General features: G+C 50.1%; 1 protein-coding gene across 1 annotated transcript in view; it reads left to right on the top strand.

Moving 5' to 3' along the window:
- The window catches only part of LOC104619575 (A disintegrin and metalloproteinase with thrombospondin motifs 10-like), a 19,871-nt gene extending 4,619 nt beyond the window's left edge, over positions 1 to 15,252 (top strand). Inside the window, exons 2-6 of the mRNA XM_010285498.1 lie at positions 5,682 to 6,046; positions 10,863 to 11,022; positions 13,181 to 13,398; positions 14,644 to 14,732; positions 15,110 to 15,252. Coding sequence (XP_010283800.1) covers positions 5,682 to 6,046; positions 10,863 to 11,022; positions 13,181 to 13,398; positions 14,644 to 14,703 — 803 coding nt within the window. The 3' untranslated portion in view covers positions 14,704 to 14,732; positions 15,110 to 15,252. The remainder of the gene's footprint in view (positions 1 to 5,681; positions 6,047 to 10,862; positions 11,023 to 13,180; positions 13,399 to 14,643; positions 14,733 to 15,109) is intronic.
- The last annotated feature ends 284 nt before the right edge of the window (positions 15,253 to 15,536 follow it).

Raw genomic sequence — 15,536 nt, 5'->3', positions numbered from 1 at the left:
CTGCTGAATTTGCAGGTGTTTTCCATTGACCTCTGTGGAAAGGATATGTTTTGCTCTCAGATGTTATGCTCCTTGACTTTTTGCAGACTTCAGAGCAGTAGGGTCTGTGTAAGATGAGAGCCACATACAGGCTTAGAAATTGAAGGAGATGTGGTAGCAGTAGAGGAAGCTCCCCTTCCACTCGGGTGGAGCTATGCATCCTCAGATGAATAGAGGCTTTGTGAAGGTGTGCAGCCAGCCGGTGCACTTGCGAGCGGTCCTCTGTGCACGCAGGGATGGAGATCTCTGCTGGAGCTCTGCAAGCTGAGCCTGGACAGACACGTGCTGCTGGAGGAGCAGTTTTTGCTTGTACACACGTTTCTGTAAGTGCTACCATTAGTAAATGCTCAGACCTGCTCAGATGTGAGCACTTTGTACCTGTCTTGTATGTCTGTGTTTCTAATGGTCTTGTGTTTAAATACAGAGCCACAGATGCAAGTGATTGCAAGGAAAGCAAAATGTGGGTGTCTATGTACATAGATTTGTGCCTTTGTACATGATTTTATTCTAGGTTAGGAGTGAGGGACTGGAAAATGAGGTGGGCTGCCTTGTACCCAGCCTAGAGTACAAATACAGCACGGGCAGGTAACATAGGGTAGTTAAATTGCTTAATACGAATTTGCTTTTGTGACCATTTCTTAAGAGGCAATATGAACACTCCCATCAGGCACCAGAGGTAAGAAGAAAGAGTTCTGATGTTAGACATTTGTCTGTGCGAGGTGTTAAAACCTCGGCAGGGTACTTATGCAGCCATGATCCTGAAATACCACGTGTGCCCAGATTAATTGCAGCAGGGCCAAAGCTGGCGATGTACCCGGGCTGTTGAGTAGTGCAGTGCCATCAGACTGTAGTTATGGTGGCCGTGGGTTGTCTTATGAGGCATAACTGGAAAGAGGAACAAAGGTGACTGAAAGCCATGTGCCATCCTGGGTCTGAGCATCATCTCCTTGCTAAACGTGGGGCACTGCTGTACTGCAGCTCGCGCTGGGTGAAAGGAGAGGCAGTCAGGCTCAGAACTTGCAGGCACTGTGCAACGTGCAAGGTCACACAGGCAGATTTTCTTGAATCTGAAACAAACATGGTTTCTGGTCCTTTTCGCCAAAGCCTCTGGCAATGTCTGGGGTGACTGTTCTGGGCCTCCCGCATCCATCAGTTCACACCTCCCTCCATCTGCGGCACCGCGTTCACGGCGGAGCGACGCTCTGATGAGGACTTCACTGCCAGATCACCTCCATCCTGACTCACAGCAGCTCAAATCCTCCCTCGCTCATGAGTCCCCGCACCATTTGCTAATACACCTCGATCTAAAGCCAGGGCTCACCAAAATTACAGTTAATGCATTTGTGCTCTCTAGATGCTGCCTTCCCCTGAACAGGCCTGGGGGATGAGTCTCAGCCCGTGCTGTTGCTGGGAGCATGGTGCCGTGGGAGCACCAAACCAGGGACTGAAGCGTGTGCCTCACCAGTCCCTGTCCAGCCCCAAGGGTCAGGCTGCCCCATGGGCCCCTCTTGCTGTCAGAGCGCTTTTTTAAGCTCCCTGCATCCAGAATGGTTGGCATCAGGCTGTTGATATAACTCAATGCTTCTCTTCACCACGCTGCTGAGATAGTAAGTACATAATCCTCACAACACCCTTTCAAGAGGGTGAAATGCTGTTATCTCCTCTTAGCAGTTGGAGGCATGGAGAATAAAGGCCAGTGTTTTCAACAAGCCACTGATTTTGACCAAGTGACTTGCTCCACTTAGCAGTGGAGCAGGATTCATGTGCCCTGTGTGCACAACTCAGATCAGTGTCTTTGTTTTATGCAGGAAAAAGATTAAGGTATCATAGTCATAAGCTGTAATTATCTTTGTGGGAAATAGCAGCCCAGTGCTGAAGGCCAATTCAAGCCAGCAGAGATGTAACGAGATTCAGATGTAACGTGTATACTCAGGCTGCAGTTTTTAACAGTGCAGGGACCAGCAGCTGAAACAATTGACCAAGGATTCAGCACACACTCACCACTGCTGAATGGTTTTTAATCGAAAGAAAATTTTCTGCTAGCACCTTAGTTTAACTATAGTGATAGATCAGATACTCCCTGTTTTATAGAACGTTACATGAGGCTGATCTCGCTGCTCCTGGCTCACAGGTAAACCGATAGACCCTTGGAGGACGTAGTGAGACTTCCACAATGCCAGGTCAGCCTGGAGCCATGGGTTTCCATAGCATTTTCCGCAGCCATCCTTTAGGAATCATGTCTGGGCTGCAGCTGGGGCTCCTCTTTGCTCTGGTGACAAGACCAGAGCAAACATCTGCTTCCTTTTGATCCTTTAAGCAGCTCTGTAATCAGAGAGGCAATGGTGAGCATACAAGGAGGGGAAAAAATCATCCCTTCTCCGCTTTCACCTTCCCTCTCTTCTTCATGTTGTTCAGCTTACCCCTCTGTCTCCCCTGTGCCCTGTCCCTTCCTCTGCTGTCCCTGCCCCTGCAAGTGTGTGCTCCCTTTCCACCAAAAATGGGGCAACGAGGTACCTCTCCCCACACCCCATCCCTCCTGCTTCCCAGCTTTCTCCCTTGCCCTCTCCAGGGGGGTTTGTGGTCCTTCAGGGGTGCCCAGTGTCCTCATAGCCATGGGCAGGTTTTCCTGGAGAAAGGCTTTTTATAGCACCTCTTCTGAAGCAGTTTGACAGCTCTCTGGAAACACCAGGCTGCTTATCACCAATGCAAGCCCTTCTGATACAGTGGGTGCAGCACTGCACATTTAAGGGCAAGATCTATTAATACAGCGTGAAGTGGCTGAGAGGTCAGAGGGCACATGATGGCTTTTCTGGAAGGAAGGGAGGAAGCGCCAGACAGTGCTGGTCTTGCTGTTGGTAGCTCCTAGTATGGTCTGTATTATGGGGAGCATGACCAAGGCAGGATGAGCAAATGAGGGAACTGGGGAACGTCTGTGATGTTGGGTGGAGTACACAAGGTTAGGGAGTATCACAGAATCATTAAGGTTGGAAAAGACCTTTTAGATCAAGTCCAACCATCAACCTAACACCACCACGCCCACTAAACCATGTCCCCAAGTGCCACATCTGCCCATGTTTTGACCACTTCCAGTGATGGTCACCCCCCCCCCTCCCTGGGCAGCCTGTTCCAATGTTTGACCACTTAGTAAAGAAATCTTTCCTAATATCGAATCTAAACCTCCCCTGGTGCAACTTGAGGCCATTTCCTGTCATCCTATCGCTAGTTACCTGGGAGAAGAGACCAACATCCACCTCACTACAGCCCCCTTTCAGGTAGTTGTAGGGAGCGATAAGGTGTCCCCTCAGCCTCCTCTTCTCCAGACAGAACAGCCCCAGCTCCCTCAGCCCTCTTAAGACTTGTTCTCCAGACCCCTCACCAGCTTTGTTGCCCTCTTTTAAGTAAAAGTAAGTAGAAGAGAGTAAAAAAAGAGTAAAAAGAGTTTAAAAAAAAAAGTAAAAGAGATCTTAATCTAACCTTTTACATTTTTAGAGGAGAGGAAGGAACCAGCTGTAACACTGGATGAAGACACTGCCTTCTTCCTTGTGTTGAAATTCTCCATTATTTTTTCTGTTTGTGGCATCTCTACCCTAAAGCATCACTTCCTAAAACATTGATGTGATGCAGGACAGTGCTCTTAAGTCTTTCTTCCTGCGCCTCAGTTTCCAGAGTGCCATTCCTGAGGGGACGCGTGGTAACCAGCACTACACCAAAAGCAGGTTCTCACACACAACCTCACCCCCAGGCTCTGGACACATTTTTTTCCTCCTGGACCGTACCTTCCAGGTCAGGATCAGAAACTGCAGCCCAGGGTCCCAGGCCATTTCAAGCCACTGTGTGCACAAACCTCTTTCCGATTCACTATTTTGCAAGCCCACGTGGACTGCAGAGAGGGAAAAAGAAAAACAAGACACTTCCAATAGCAAATTTTTCCAAGCCTGAGGTCATTGCTTAAGTACAAATAATTACTCTTGTTTGCCCGGCTGCATCACACGCAAGGCAGTGTGATACAGGAGAAGCTGGAGCACAGGAAGTTAAAAAACTAATAATTATTTCTGGCTTGTCGAGATAAGGGAGAAGTGCCAGAAGTGCTTATGGTTTGGAAGGATGGGAGCTAACCCCTAAACCCAGCTGGTGGGAAGGACTGTCCCATTACCGGTGGCCAAGGAAACCACTCTGTCAGGCTCCCATACTGGAAAACACACTAGAGGAAAAGGAAACTTTCCAGTGCTGCCATGTGGTAAGAGTGTAATTTGGAGTCCAAATTTATGATGGCTGAGAAGGCTTTGAAGATGGGTGCTGTGGAGTCAGGCAAAATGCAGCCACCCTGGAGCAGCCTGGCCTCTCCTGTTTGCTTAGGAAACAACTACAGATACGATGCAGAAAGCACAGTAGTAGTCTTCCAGAGTGAAAAGAGGGCAAATCCTCTCCTACTCCATTAGCAAAACTCCAGCCACGAGAGATTCAGAAGAATACGCTGTGATGGGGGGCAGCTGGCCAGTGCATGAGTTTCTTACATCTTCTGCTGAAGCGTCTGATACTGAGGGCTGTCAGAGAGAACTAGACTTCCAGTTAGATCCAATCTGGCGGTGCCTGTGACATTTTGCTTGGAAAATGAGAAATTTCTGTCGAGGCTGCAGAGTGCCAATTTCTTTGACAGATGGAAGTGTTGCATTACCATGTGAATGCAGGCAGACGTTTTGGACAGTGACTTTGTCAGAGCACATTTCCTAAGTGGTATGAGACAAGCTCAAAAACTCCAGTGCCCCAAAAGAAGGTGCTAAGCCAGGCTGATATGATAAAGAGCACCAAGCTGGTGAGGTGGGAAGGCTGGATGGTGTCATAGACAGAGACATGGCTGGGGATTTGGGATGTCTGACTTCTTTTCTTGCTGCCTTTTCAGCACAGCTGGGGAACTCTGGTTACCCTCTTTCTTATTTTGTTTGCAAGATTGGCATTGCAAGGACATTGTCTTTGTGCCCCTTAGGAGGGTGCCCAGTACCTAATGCACTAATGCAGCTGTGATCAGGGAGACTGGTATGGGTGCTGTTTATTACACGGGTTATCAAAGCAGTGTTAGGTGGTCCACATGGCAGCTGGAGTTCTGAAGAACTCCACAGTTCCTGAGCAAGACTGTCTTCTCCCGAGACATTGTCGCCCCAAGGCTCGTTCTGGCTCATTTTGAAGAGACCTTATTGCTAGCTTTGTTACTGAAAGGATCCCAGTTAAAATAACCCTCCAAACCACAGAGTAGGACTCTGCACAGCCTGGAGTCCCTTTGTCCAGTGGAGATGCAGAGATAGGGGATATTCCAGGTCTAGAGCCAGAATTTGGGTGTCCTGAATGGCCCCTTGGGCCAGTCTGTTTCTCTCCATCACCTGCAGAGGAAGAAGATTACGCTCCGTAGACTCAAGGCCTGTTGATACCTCAAGGCTCTGTAGGCTGAAGGCCTTTTGGAATACCCCAAGGATCCCGCAGCCTGGACAGAGCAGACCCTCTGTGTCAGGACCCTGTCCCTCCACCTTGTGCTGGCTGCAGCTCAGTTGTGCTCAGGCGCAGCCAGCTCTACGCTGAAGTCACTGGGTGTTTTACTCTGACTCTCTTTGCAGAATGTCATTCCCCCTGTGTTTGCTTTCCCCCCCCAGAGGAGTTCCTCTCCAGCCTCGATCACTATGAAATTGCATTCCCCATCCAAGTGGACCAAAACGGGGACTTCCTCACCTTTGACGTGAGAAGCCAGCTGAAGCAACGTCCTCGGCGCAGTCTGGGCTCCTTGCCCTACGAGCCATCTGAGCAGCAGGTTTTCTACAAAGTCTCTGCCCACCGAACCCAGTTCCTCCTCAACCTAACACTGCACTCCAACCTGCTGGCTGAGCACTTCACTGTCGAATACTGGAAGCGAGATGGCGTGGACTGGCAACATGATTTCCACGAAGACTGCCACTATGCAGGCCACTTGCAGGATCAGTACCTGAACTCAAAGGTCGCCATCAGCAACTGCAATGGACTGGTGAGTCTCTGTATTTTGCCCAGCCAAGGGCAATACTAATAACTAGAGCTGACCATAAAGCAGAGCTGATTGCAGCCTTTTTGATCTTTGCTGTAGAAGTACAACCCGGTTAGAGTCCCAGCAGGTGGGTCCATGGTGGTGGGAAAGGAACGGGCTTGGTGTCAAGCTAGAATAGTGCACATTGGCACCAAAAGTCAGCTGAGGGTAAAGGCCACATCCCTTCATTACATCCATAGGCGTTCCTGATCCGTGTTTGGCTTGTAGTTTAGTTTCTACCAAAGTCAGTGGGTATTTTTCCATTGATTTTAATAGGAATAAGATAATCTAGGCTCTAGACCATTATTCTGTCCCTCACGGAACTCTCCCTTCCACTTCCAGCAGCAACAGCAAAAAATGTTTCTCATGTGTAGTGAGGAAGAAGTGCAGGAGGGCAGGAATTTCACAGCACAACTGGGAATGTCAAAAATGCATTCAGATCCTTACAACTGCAGATACATTCCTGGGATTCCCAGTCACTTCTATCCAGATTTCAGGGCTAAAAATGTGACTTCTGGGAGAAAAACTGAAATAATCAATTTTTTAGTATGAAAAAGAGAACATCAAGAGGGGACAAGATGGCATTCCTCAAAAACAGCAAGGCTGCAAAGAGGGTGGGAATGATTGATTTTGTGTATCCTAACAGCTAGGGCTAGACATCAGGGTTTTAAATATCAGCAAGAAAGCTTAATGGTAGACATTAGTGGTAAGGATAGCTGAGCTCTGGATTAGATTGCTTGGAGAGTACGTGGCCCCTGCATCATTGGAGATCTTTAAGAATAGGCCAGACAAATGCCTCTCAAAAATACTCCAGGTATGATTCATTAGCTCTTCCAGCACTGGGAATAGACTAAGGACTTCCATCCTTATTTTTCTGTGATTTTCTGATATTTCTGGCTCACAAAGCACATTTCATGACCTGCCAGATGGAGGGATGGAGCAAACATACCCGGTTAGCGAATCCCAAGGATGATGGCTTGCTTGAAGGGGTAACATGTAGAAAAAGACTCCGTAGGCCAGATTCATATTTATGCTACAGCCCCACCTCTTAGCAGTATTCTGGCAGTGTGGAAGAGCTTCCAAATGGGAATGAATTCACATTTGATTTATTGCTAAATTACACTGCCAGAACAGTGCTGTGGGTTATTAACAGAAATGAGAATCTGACTCATTATATCATAGAGTCTAATGTTTCTATCTCACAGCCAAAAATCAGAGCTGCATAAACTCGTGGTTCCCTAGTTAGCCCTTTGTTTTGATATGGGAACTCTGCTGAAGTCCTAGATAGTTTACTGGTGTTCACAAAAGCACTGAAGAGTGAGCTGGACAGTGCTGGCTCAGAAGGGATCTGGCATTAGCCCACCTTCTCACTTCAGGGGGCAGCAAGTCCAGGGCAATCCGTGGCCCGGCAGCACTTGGACCGGGATAATTTAGTCCACAGGCTGTGTTTAGCTCTGGAGAGATACCAGCGGCTGTCTGGAGGAAAATGCAGCCAGGCACAAAGAGGGACAGAGGGTCATCGAACAACCTCTCCTTTTCCTGAACTCTGTCCTTCTGCCCTCGGGAGCTATGGACATCAGCAAGGCTGGGGAAGGGGTTAGTGAGGATGATAGGGTCAGGAATTTGGGCAAGAGGAATCTGGCGTCTTTTTAGCTGGCAGAGTGGGGGCTGTACTTGCCACCGGAGAAGACCTGTTGCAGAGTTCTGGTCGATCCGTAACTGCTGATCCACTCGTGCCATCCCTCAGCTGCAGCACGCTCCCCTCCAGGCAGGCAGCAGTCTGCTTTGGAGGGACAGGTAGGGACAGAAGAGTGTGTCCAGTTGCTGAGGTCTCAAGGTTCAAGTTCACGCTGACACATGCTGCGGGGGGGACTACACACAGTGACCCACATTTGCGCAGACCTGACTCGCTAATGATGCAGAGGGGGGTGTTTGTTTTGTTGCGGAATGGGTGCAAGCAGGGACCGGGTGCTGATTACGGGGTGAGCTGTGCACAAGGTGGAAGGAAAGAGATGATGGGTGTCCACAGAAGCATCCAAAACAAAGCGGTGAAAATGGGTAACAAGCCCCAAGCCATCCTCCTGTCCTCAAACTCCCGCATCTCTAAGCAATTTCTGTGTCTGCACGGTGTACTGCTGTAAACAGCTTTGTTTTCAAACACCCACAATGAAACTAGTACTTTACATCACCCCAGCTTTGGACTGCCAATATCTGGGCACATTCCCATTGATTCATCTTCCTGGTCACATGCACCGTCACCCCGGCCTGAGTGCAGGCAGGCAGCGTGGCTCACCCCATGCATCTCCCATGGAGGGCACGCCGTGCTGCACTTCAGGCTAAGCAGGGGGAAGGTCACCCAGGCTTAAGTTGTCAGCAGCAAAGGGCAAAATGGTCCGTTTTCCAAAACAGTGGAGCCATGGCAGCTGGAGCCTGCAGGGAGCGGCCCAGGCAGCTTTGTCTCAGCCTGGCCAGAGGCTGAAATCCCTGTCTTAAGCAAAGACAGCAATTTCATCCACTGCATGAGATCCTAAGGAGCCATGTCCTACCATCAAAAAAATCACAGTGAGGACAAAACAACTTTAGGAGAGAAATGACACTGTCTTCTCTCTTGTCAGAGTTCATCAAAGGACAGTTTAAAGGCCAGGTTTTCAACCCTGTGTGTCTGTGCTGAAATTGTGCTTTCACCTGAAAAGCCCTCCTGAAGTCAGCATGAACATTAAATGCTTGGAGCAAGGCAGATGGTCCCGCTGCTGAGGCTAACATCGAGCTGCTTATGTGCATGTACGAGGAGGTGGAAGAGCTGAATTGCAGTATGTGGCTCTGTTTTTCTTAAGTGTGGTTATAAGCTAATAGCATAAACCATCCTTGCTCTGCAGATGACCTGGATGAATCATAGGCAGGATATCCAGTTTAGCTCCCCCACAAACCACAGGGATCTCCCTAAGGGCTTCTCGTCACCCCTTTTCAACAGGCTTGTGTCACGTCCAGCGCCCAGACCTTAGAGCTTGGTCTTTGGGGTCAGCGATGGGGCAGTTTTCAGAATCGTGTGACAGCTGAGCGTCGTTGCCAAAGGATGCCAGGCAGGCGGTGGAGCCTCCTGCCTCTTGCACTCTGCACAGGCTCTGGGTTTAAGAACGGTCCTTTTCTAGCAGTACGTGGTTTTTGGGCAGGACGTGCTCTCCCCTCCTGCTGCTCTGCCCCAAGCCGGTGGTGACCTCCTTCTCCCCGTCCCACAAAGCCAGCAGCCAGCTGGCTTTGCAGGCCGACACTCGGCTTTCCGCCGGAGCCCTCGCCAGGCTAACCTCACAGTACCTCGCTTGTGTTTGAAAAGGTGGAGCTGAGCCAAGAGCAACAGAGCCTGGTGCAGGAGGAAATCCCCCGGCACTCTGGAGATGGGGACTTCGCTATGCACACACTGCCCTGATTCAGCTTTCAGGACAGGGAGGAAGAGGGGGAGAGACCTATTACAGAGGCAGCATCCACCCCAGAGAGGCTCTCCCCTATGAACGCCCAGGCATAATGCTGTTACACGGGTGGTGCCTTCCATGCAAGGACCTCAAGATGTTTTAGAGAGACCTGCTTCCCCACTCTGCATCCTCTCCCTCTTGCATAGAGGGGAGATGGTAAAGTGCTGTGACACTCAAAGCACACCACCGGTGCAGAGCTGATGGCAGGACAGGAGCATCTCTGCACCCAGAGCTATGCTTTCACACAGGGAGTGGGAGAAGAGCCAGGTAACGTCAGGCTTTAGGCTTTTGGGATACTCCTTGTCCTGCTTGAGCAATGTCAGTCATGTTTCTGTGCCTCGGTTGCTTGCTGGTAAAGTTCAGCTGATAGCACACCCAGGTTTCTTGGAGTTAGGTGAGATTCAGTGCCAGGAGTTGGTACAAGCTTCTTACTTGGATCATGTTGGGCTGCCAGAAACTTTTTAGGTTGTTTAGAGCTTTTAGGTAGAGGGAAAGCTTGCTGTGAGCATAGGACCCAGCTGCAGAGGAGAGATCTTGCAAGCACCTGGTGGGTTTGGTTGCTCATCTTGCTGGAGAGCAAAGTCTGGGCTCACAGCTGAGATTCATTCAGTCAAAGAATAAAATAAGGGAGAACAACAAAAAACAAATAAGGGACCAGAAACATCATCTGACTGAGGTGCCCAGTCAGAGGTGTAAAAGGGTTGGTGATGCCTACACAGGGCACAACCCAGGCTTGAGGCTGCAGAGAAAGGTGGTGGCTCCTGCTGATTGCCTCACTGCTCATTGGACTTCAGATTTTAAAGATTTCAGTGCATTTCTCAAAATCCTCTGAGCATCTACACTTCTCTGCAGCTCTGTGCCTGAGTTTCCCAGCTGGTGGTAATGGTCCTGATCTGCTCTCAAAGGTTCTTTGCTGAGGTTGAAAAGTGTAGGAGGCCTATCTCACTGCTGAGTTGTGCTGCTATTTGAAGGTGTGGTATTTAAGATCCCACAGACAGTTCTTAGTTAGGCTGAGTGGGTGGAATAGGAAACAACTTACTCATAATTTTGCAAGGAAAGACTGATTTCCAGAGGACTTTAGTGAACACAGATGTCTCAAGGCATCAAACCATCTGGCTTGGTTTTCTCTGATCTGTAGGTTCATATAGTTCAGTGTGTGTAAATGAAGGATTCCTTCACATTCTCAAAAGTATTTGTCAGTCCCCAGAAATTCAGTGTTTAATCATCAGAAAGCTCATTATGAGAAGCCACCAGTATGTCAGCCAGTTCTCTCTCTACCTCTTTTATTGCCTTCTGTCTCTTTCCTTCTGCAGCATGGGGTGATCGTTGCAGATGAGGAGGAATATTTCATTGAACCGCTGAGCCCAGGAGCCAATGTCAGCACAGGGAGCGAGGGCAAGGGCAGCCCCCACGTCGTGTACAAGCGATCGTCTCTCCAGTACCCACACATGGATGCAGCCTGCGGCGTGCTAGGTATCTGTACCCACCAACACATCCTCAGTCCATCCCAGTGCAGGCTGGGAAAGTCCCGGGAGACCAGGCTTTGAAGGTCCACACTGATCTATATGGCAAAGAACCAAATTTATCTCCTGCATTGAAGAAAGTTTTCTGTATTTACTTTTACCCATCTTAAGGATTTCTGGTGGTCTGGTCTTTGGAAAGCTGTTGTACTCTCTTCTTCGCAGCAGGGCTTTTAAATTTGTAAATAGAGCATGGAATAGAAGAGAAAAAAACTGCCTTTTATTGTTCTTAAGAAAAATCCTCACAGATTTGGCCAATTTACAAGGTATTGAGAAATCATAACTTACGCATGCTCAGCAGAGACTTGTCTTTGGGTTTTAGTCACTGAAGATTGTGTCCACGTTGACATACATCTGCTGCTGTTAGAGACCAGGTGGAAGGATGCCTTGTAGGGTGGGATGTGGGATCTGGTTAGTCACAGTGGGCGCTGGGAGACATTTATAGAGAATGCCAATTGCACAACTACCCCATTTCTACACTTGCAGGCCTTTGACTTCCAGAAAGACTCACAGAGGTCTTCCTTGGCTGCTCCCCACATGCCTGTGCCCTTCTTGCCCTTGCTAGCAGTCAGTCTGTGTCCCAGAGTCTGGCTGAAACCGTTGCAAATGTGCAGTTTCTCCATGTACCCAAAATGTTGCATGCACACAGGATGCTGCTCCCTCAGTTTACAGAGGCTTCCCCTGGCTCTGTAAGGGTGAGAGGAGATGCCATCCCTGCAGAGAGGCCAGCTCGCATTTTATGGATTAGAGTTTGTGGATGCAAAAGCAGAGCTGTTCCCAGTTGCTTGTGGCAGGTTTGTGTGCCAGCTCGCATTTTATGGATTAGAGTTTGTGGATGCAAAAGCAGAGCTGTTCCCAGTTGCTTGTGGCAGGTTTGTGTGTCACTTCAGGATGTTCATCCAGTGCCCCAACGGTCACCAGATGAGGAATCACTGCTGGAAGGGGCATTGCCTCTGGAGACACTGGGGCACTGTCAGCCTCCTCTGAGCAGGCTCTGAGTGTCCTCAGACCAGCCAGCATCTCTGGAGACAACCTGTGCTTCCCTGCCTTGGCTCCTCCTGTCCCAGCTCCCAAAGTCACATTGCACAAAGCGCCAGCAGACTCCCCTTCTGCTGACTCTTTGCCACATTCCCCAGCTTCCAGACGAAAGTAAGCCTGTTCCTAATTGCTTCTTGGAATGCAAAGACGATGCAGTGGGAGCCACAGGCCAAATACAGTTCAGAACAACCGCAGCGCAACTGGCCCCAGCAGAGCCGCCCCGTCCCCTCGCCCTGCAGGCTGGACCTGTCCTGACCTTCCCGGCATAGCTGGGCCCTGAGCACCCCCGCAAGCTCCCTCTGATCAGCCAAGAGGGGCTGGAACTAGTAGGCTGTGGGGCTGCCTGTGATCTGCTCACCTTCCCAGTCTTGCTGGATGTTTGATGATCCAGCATCAGAGCAGAGGAGGGGGATTCAGCCGCCTCTCCTGACAGGGCAGGAGAGTGGCTGTAGTCTCCCGGTCAGCTCTCCTGCCCTGTGATGGTCTCCAGGCCATGGATGATGGAGCTGATGGCCCTGCTGAGGACGTCTGTAAGGTCGGGTCAGCAGCACTTGAAGCCTGGAGAAAGTTCTACAAATCTGCTGCTGCTGCTTTGGAGGCTGCAGCCATTTCTGGAGGAAAAGCCAAGTCCTAAATTCAGGTCCTGGCAGGAAAAGGAAAGAGGAAATGATCTGCAATGACTTTATTTTCAGATTATGTCTGTGTAGTTTCTAAATTCAAGCCGCTTCTTCCCTGCCACAGAGGTGAAGGCAGGCCTTTGCAGCACGGAGGCAGTGAAGTGCATGGGGCTGCTGCAGCAGGACAGGCACACACCTCTGCGTGTGGGGGCAGGGGGGCAGGCAGGATGCCAGCGGGGCCGGCAGGAGCATGGGGACAGCCCTGGGCAGCAGTAGGAAAACCTCAGCAGATCCGGCCGATGGTGGTGGGAGCATTTGCTGGATCTGCGTGTGGTGCATGAAGAGCCTCACAATGACCCTTCCTTCCCTGAAAGCAAGCTCAAGCTGCGCTCCCCTCACCTCTGTGTGCCGCTGAATTGCTGTGGGAAGGCAACAGAAAAATCTTTCCTTCCTCAGATGAAAAGCCCTGGAAAGGGAGACACTGGTGGCTGCGGACGCTGAAGCCCTCACCTCTGAAGCCGTCGGGCAACCACAGCCAGCGAGGCCAGCTGCCCCTGAAGAGATCCGTCAGCACGGAGCGCTATGTGGAGACCCTGGTGGTGGCTGACAAAATGATGGTGGGGTACCATGGGCGGCGGGACATAGAGCAGTACATCCTGGCCATCATGAATATTGTAAGTGTTATAACCACATCATGAACCCTGGGGGACCTGAGGGGCTCACACACCCAGCAGCAGGGAGCAAGTAGGAATAAATCCTGTTCATCGCCTCACATGTCTGGGTTTGGCAGAGAGTGCCACGTGCTTTTCTTGCAAGAAGACAAGCAGGATGGGAACACAGTGGGGAAACCAGATCTGTTCCACGATGGCAGTGGCTTCTCCCCATCCCCAGAGCAAGACGTTTGGGTCAAAAATCCTGACACACTGCTGCTGCTCATGGAGCCTGCAGGGACTCTCTCTTGTATAGGGGAGGCACTGTAGGAGAGGTAAACTCTGGCCCGTCTGACCATGCTACAGGCCAGATCTGGACTGGGAGAACAAAGCCTTTTCTTTGAACAACATCTTTCATCTCAAATTAGCATTGCAAATAGGGCCAGCCAAGCTGAGAAACACATGGGAAAGCATAAGGACGGTGAGCTCTCACGCCTGGGGCTGATCAGCGTGAGGGGTAGAGAGCAATACCGTCCTTCCTCCATACCACGCTACCCGTGTCTCTGGGTTACTGCAGAGACCTTCCTCTGCAGCATCAGATTTGGGTCATTGCTGGCAGCAGGATACCAGGCTAGATGCATTAACAGCCTGAATTGGCCATGCTGAATCCTCCTGTGAGGTGAGATAGGCTTGGAAGTTATCCATCAAACTGCTGAAAGCCCCTCTGTGATGGTTCTTTGTCCTGTCCTCTGCAGGATCTCTTTTCATGGCTTGCTCTGTTTGCATTTCTAAAGCAGATGCCAGATTTTAAAACAATACCATTTCTAACTGTTTCATCTGCTGTAAAACACCCCTCGTGTGACGGCAGATTTCTAAAAGATGCTGTGTTGTTCCCTGCCCCATGGGCAGTCAGCAGAGCTTCATCCCTGTGGCTGTGTAATGCCAGGACGTAATGCCAGGACCGTGGGGCTTCCCCACCTGAGCTCCAGGCAAGGTACAGGTGCCATGGGATGTCAGCTTCACTGCTCGAATCTCCCCAGAAGGAGACACTGAGGTCTGAACGTGGCTCTGCAATCCAAGTGGTAACGTGGAGTCCATACCCATTTCTGATATCTAAAAAGATTGTGTTCAGACTCTGAAGCCCATACTGACCAGTCAGCCCTGTTTTCCTCCACTGGGTGCCCAGCACATGCCAGCTCACCTGCTGACTGCACCATCACCCAGCCAGCGAGCTCATTTTTAAGACTCGTCTTTTCTTGTTTCTTGGAGGTCAGGTTGCCAAACTTTTCCAGGACTCAAGTCTGGGCAATATTGTCAATATACTGGTGACCCGGCTGATTCTCCTCACTGAGGATCAGGTAAGGTGGGCTTTGCTGAGCCACTTCTGTCATGTGTCTTCAGTTCCTTTGTGGGTCTGTGTGTTCCCCCTAGATATCACCCCTGGAGGTCCCCCCAGTGCAGTCTGCTCAGCGCACCATACCCTCTCAATGGCAGCTGAGGACTGGATTCAGGCTCTGGGCTGAGGAGAACTCTGGGACTCTGAGAACTGTTTCTATAAGGTGGCTTTAGGGAGGTTTAAGTAGCTTTAGTCCTCCTAAAGTCTTGCTTTCCCATGGCCTCCAAGAAAAGGTGGGGGCATCTGGGCTGGTGTCAGTGCGCTGCTGCCATGGGAATAGGCAGTGCCTTCGTATTAGAGCTTTCCTAGGAACACATTGTCGTATTGCTTCCTTTCCAGCCCACACTGGAGATTAACCACCATGCCGGGAAATCCCTGGACAGCTTCTGCAAGTGGCAGAAATCCATTGTGAACAGGAATGGCAATGGGAATGCTATCCCCGAGAATGGCATAGCCAACCACGACACTGCAGTGCTGATCACCCGGTAAGGCTGAGCCTGGCCCTGGCCGTGCTGTCCTCACGGCAGGTGCAGATGTCCTCTATCTGTGTCCAAGTGGTTCATCCGAGGCTTCCTTCCCATGCACTCCCCCGCAAGCTGCCTGGCAGCGGCTGTCCCTTAGGCTGGCCACTTGCCAGTTCCCTTGCAGTGATGCAGATTATTGCTGTTCAGATAGTTGTGTTGTTATTATTATTGTATACAATTATTGTATTATTACAATATTACAATATACAATACAATTATTACAATAATAATAACAATAATTA

Source organism: Phaethon lepturus, unplaced genomic scaffold (genome assembly GCF_000687285.1).
Source record: "Phaethon lepturus isolate BGI_N335 unplaced genomic scaffold, ASM68728v1 scaffold21524, whole genome shotgun sequence".
Taxonomy (NCBI): Eukaryota; Metazoa; Chordata; class Aves; order Phaethontiformes; family Phaethontidae; genus Phaethon; species Phaethon lepturus.
This window is presented reverse-complemented; position numbering and strand designations above follow the sequence as displayed.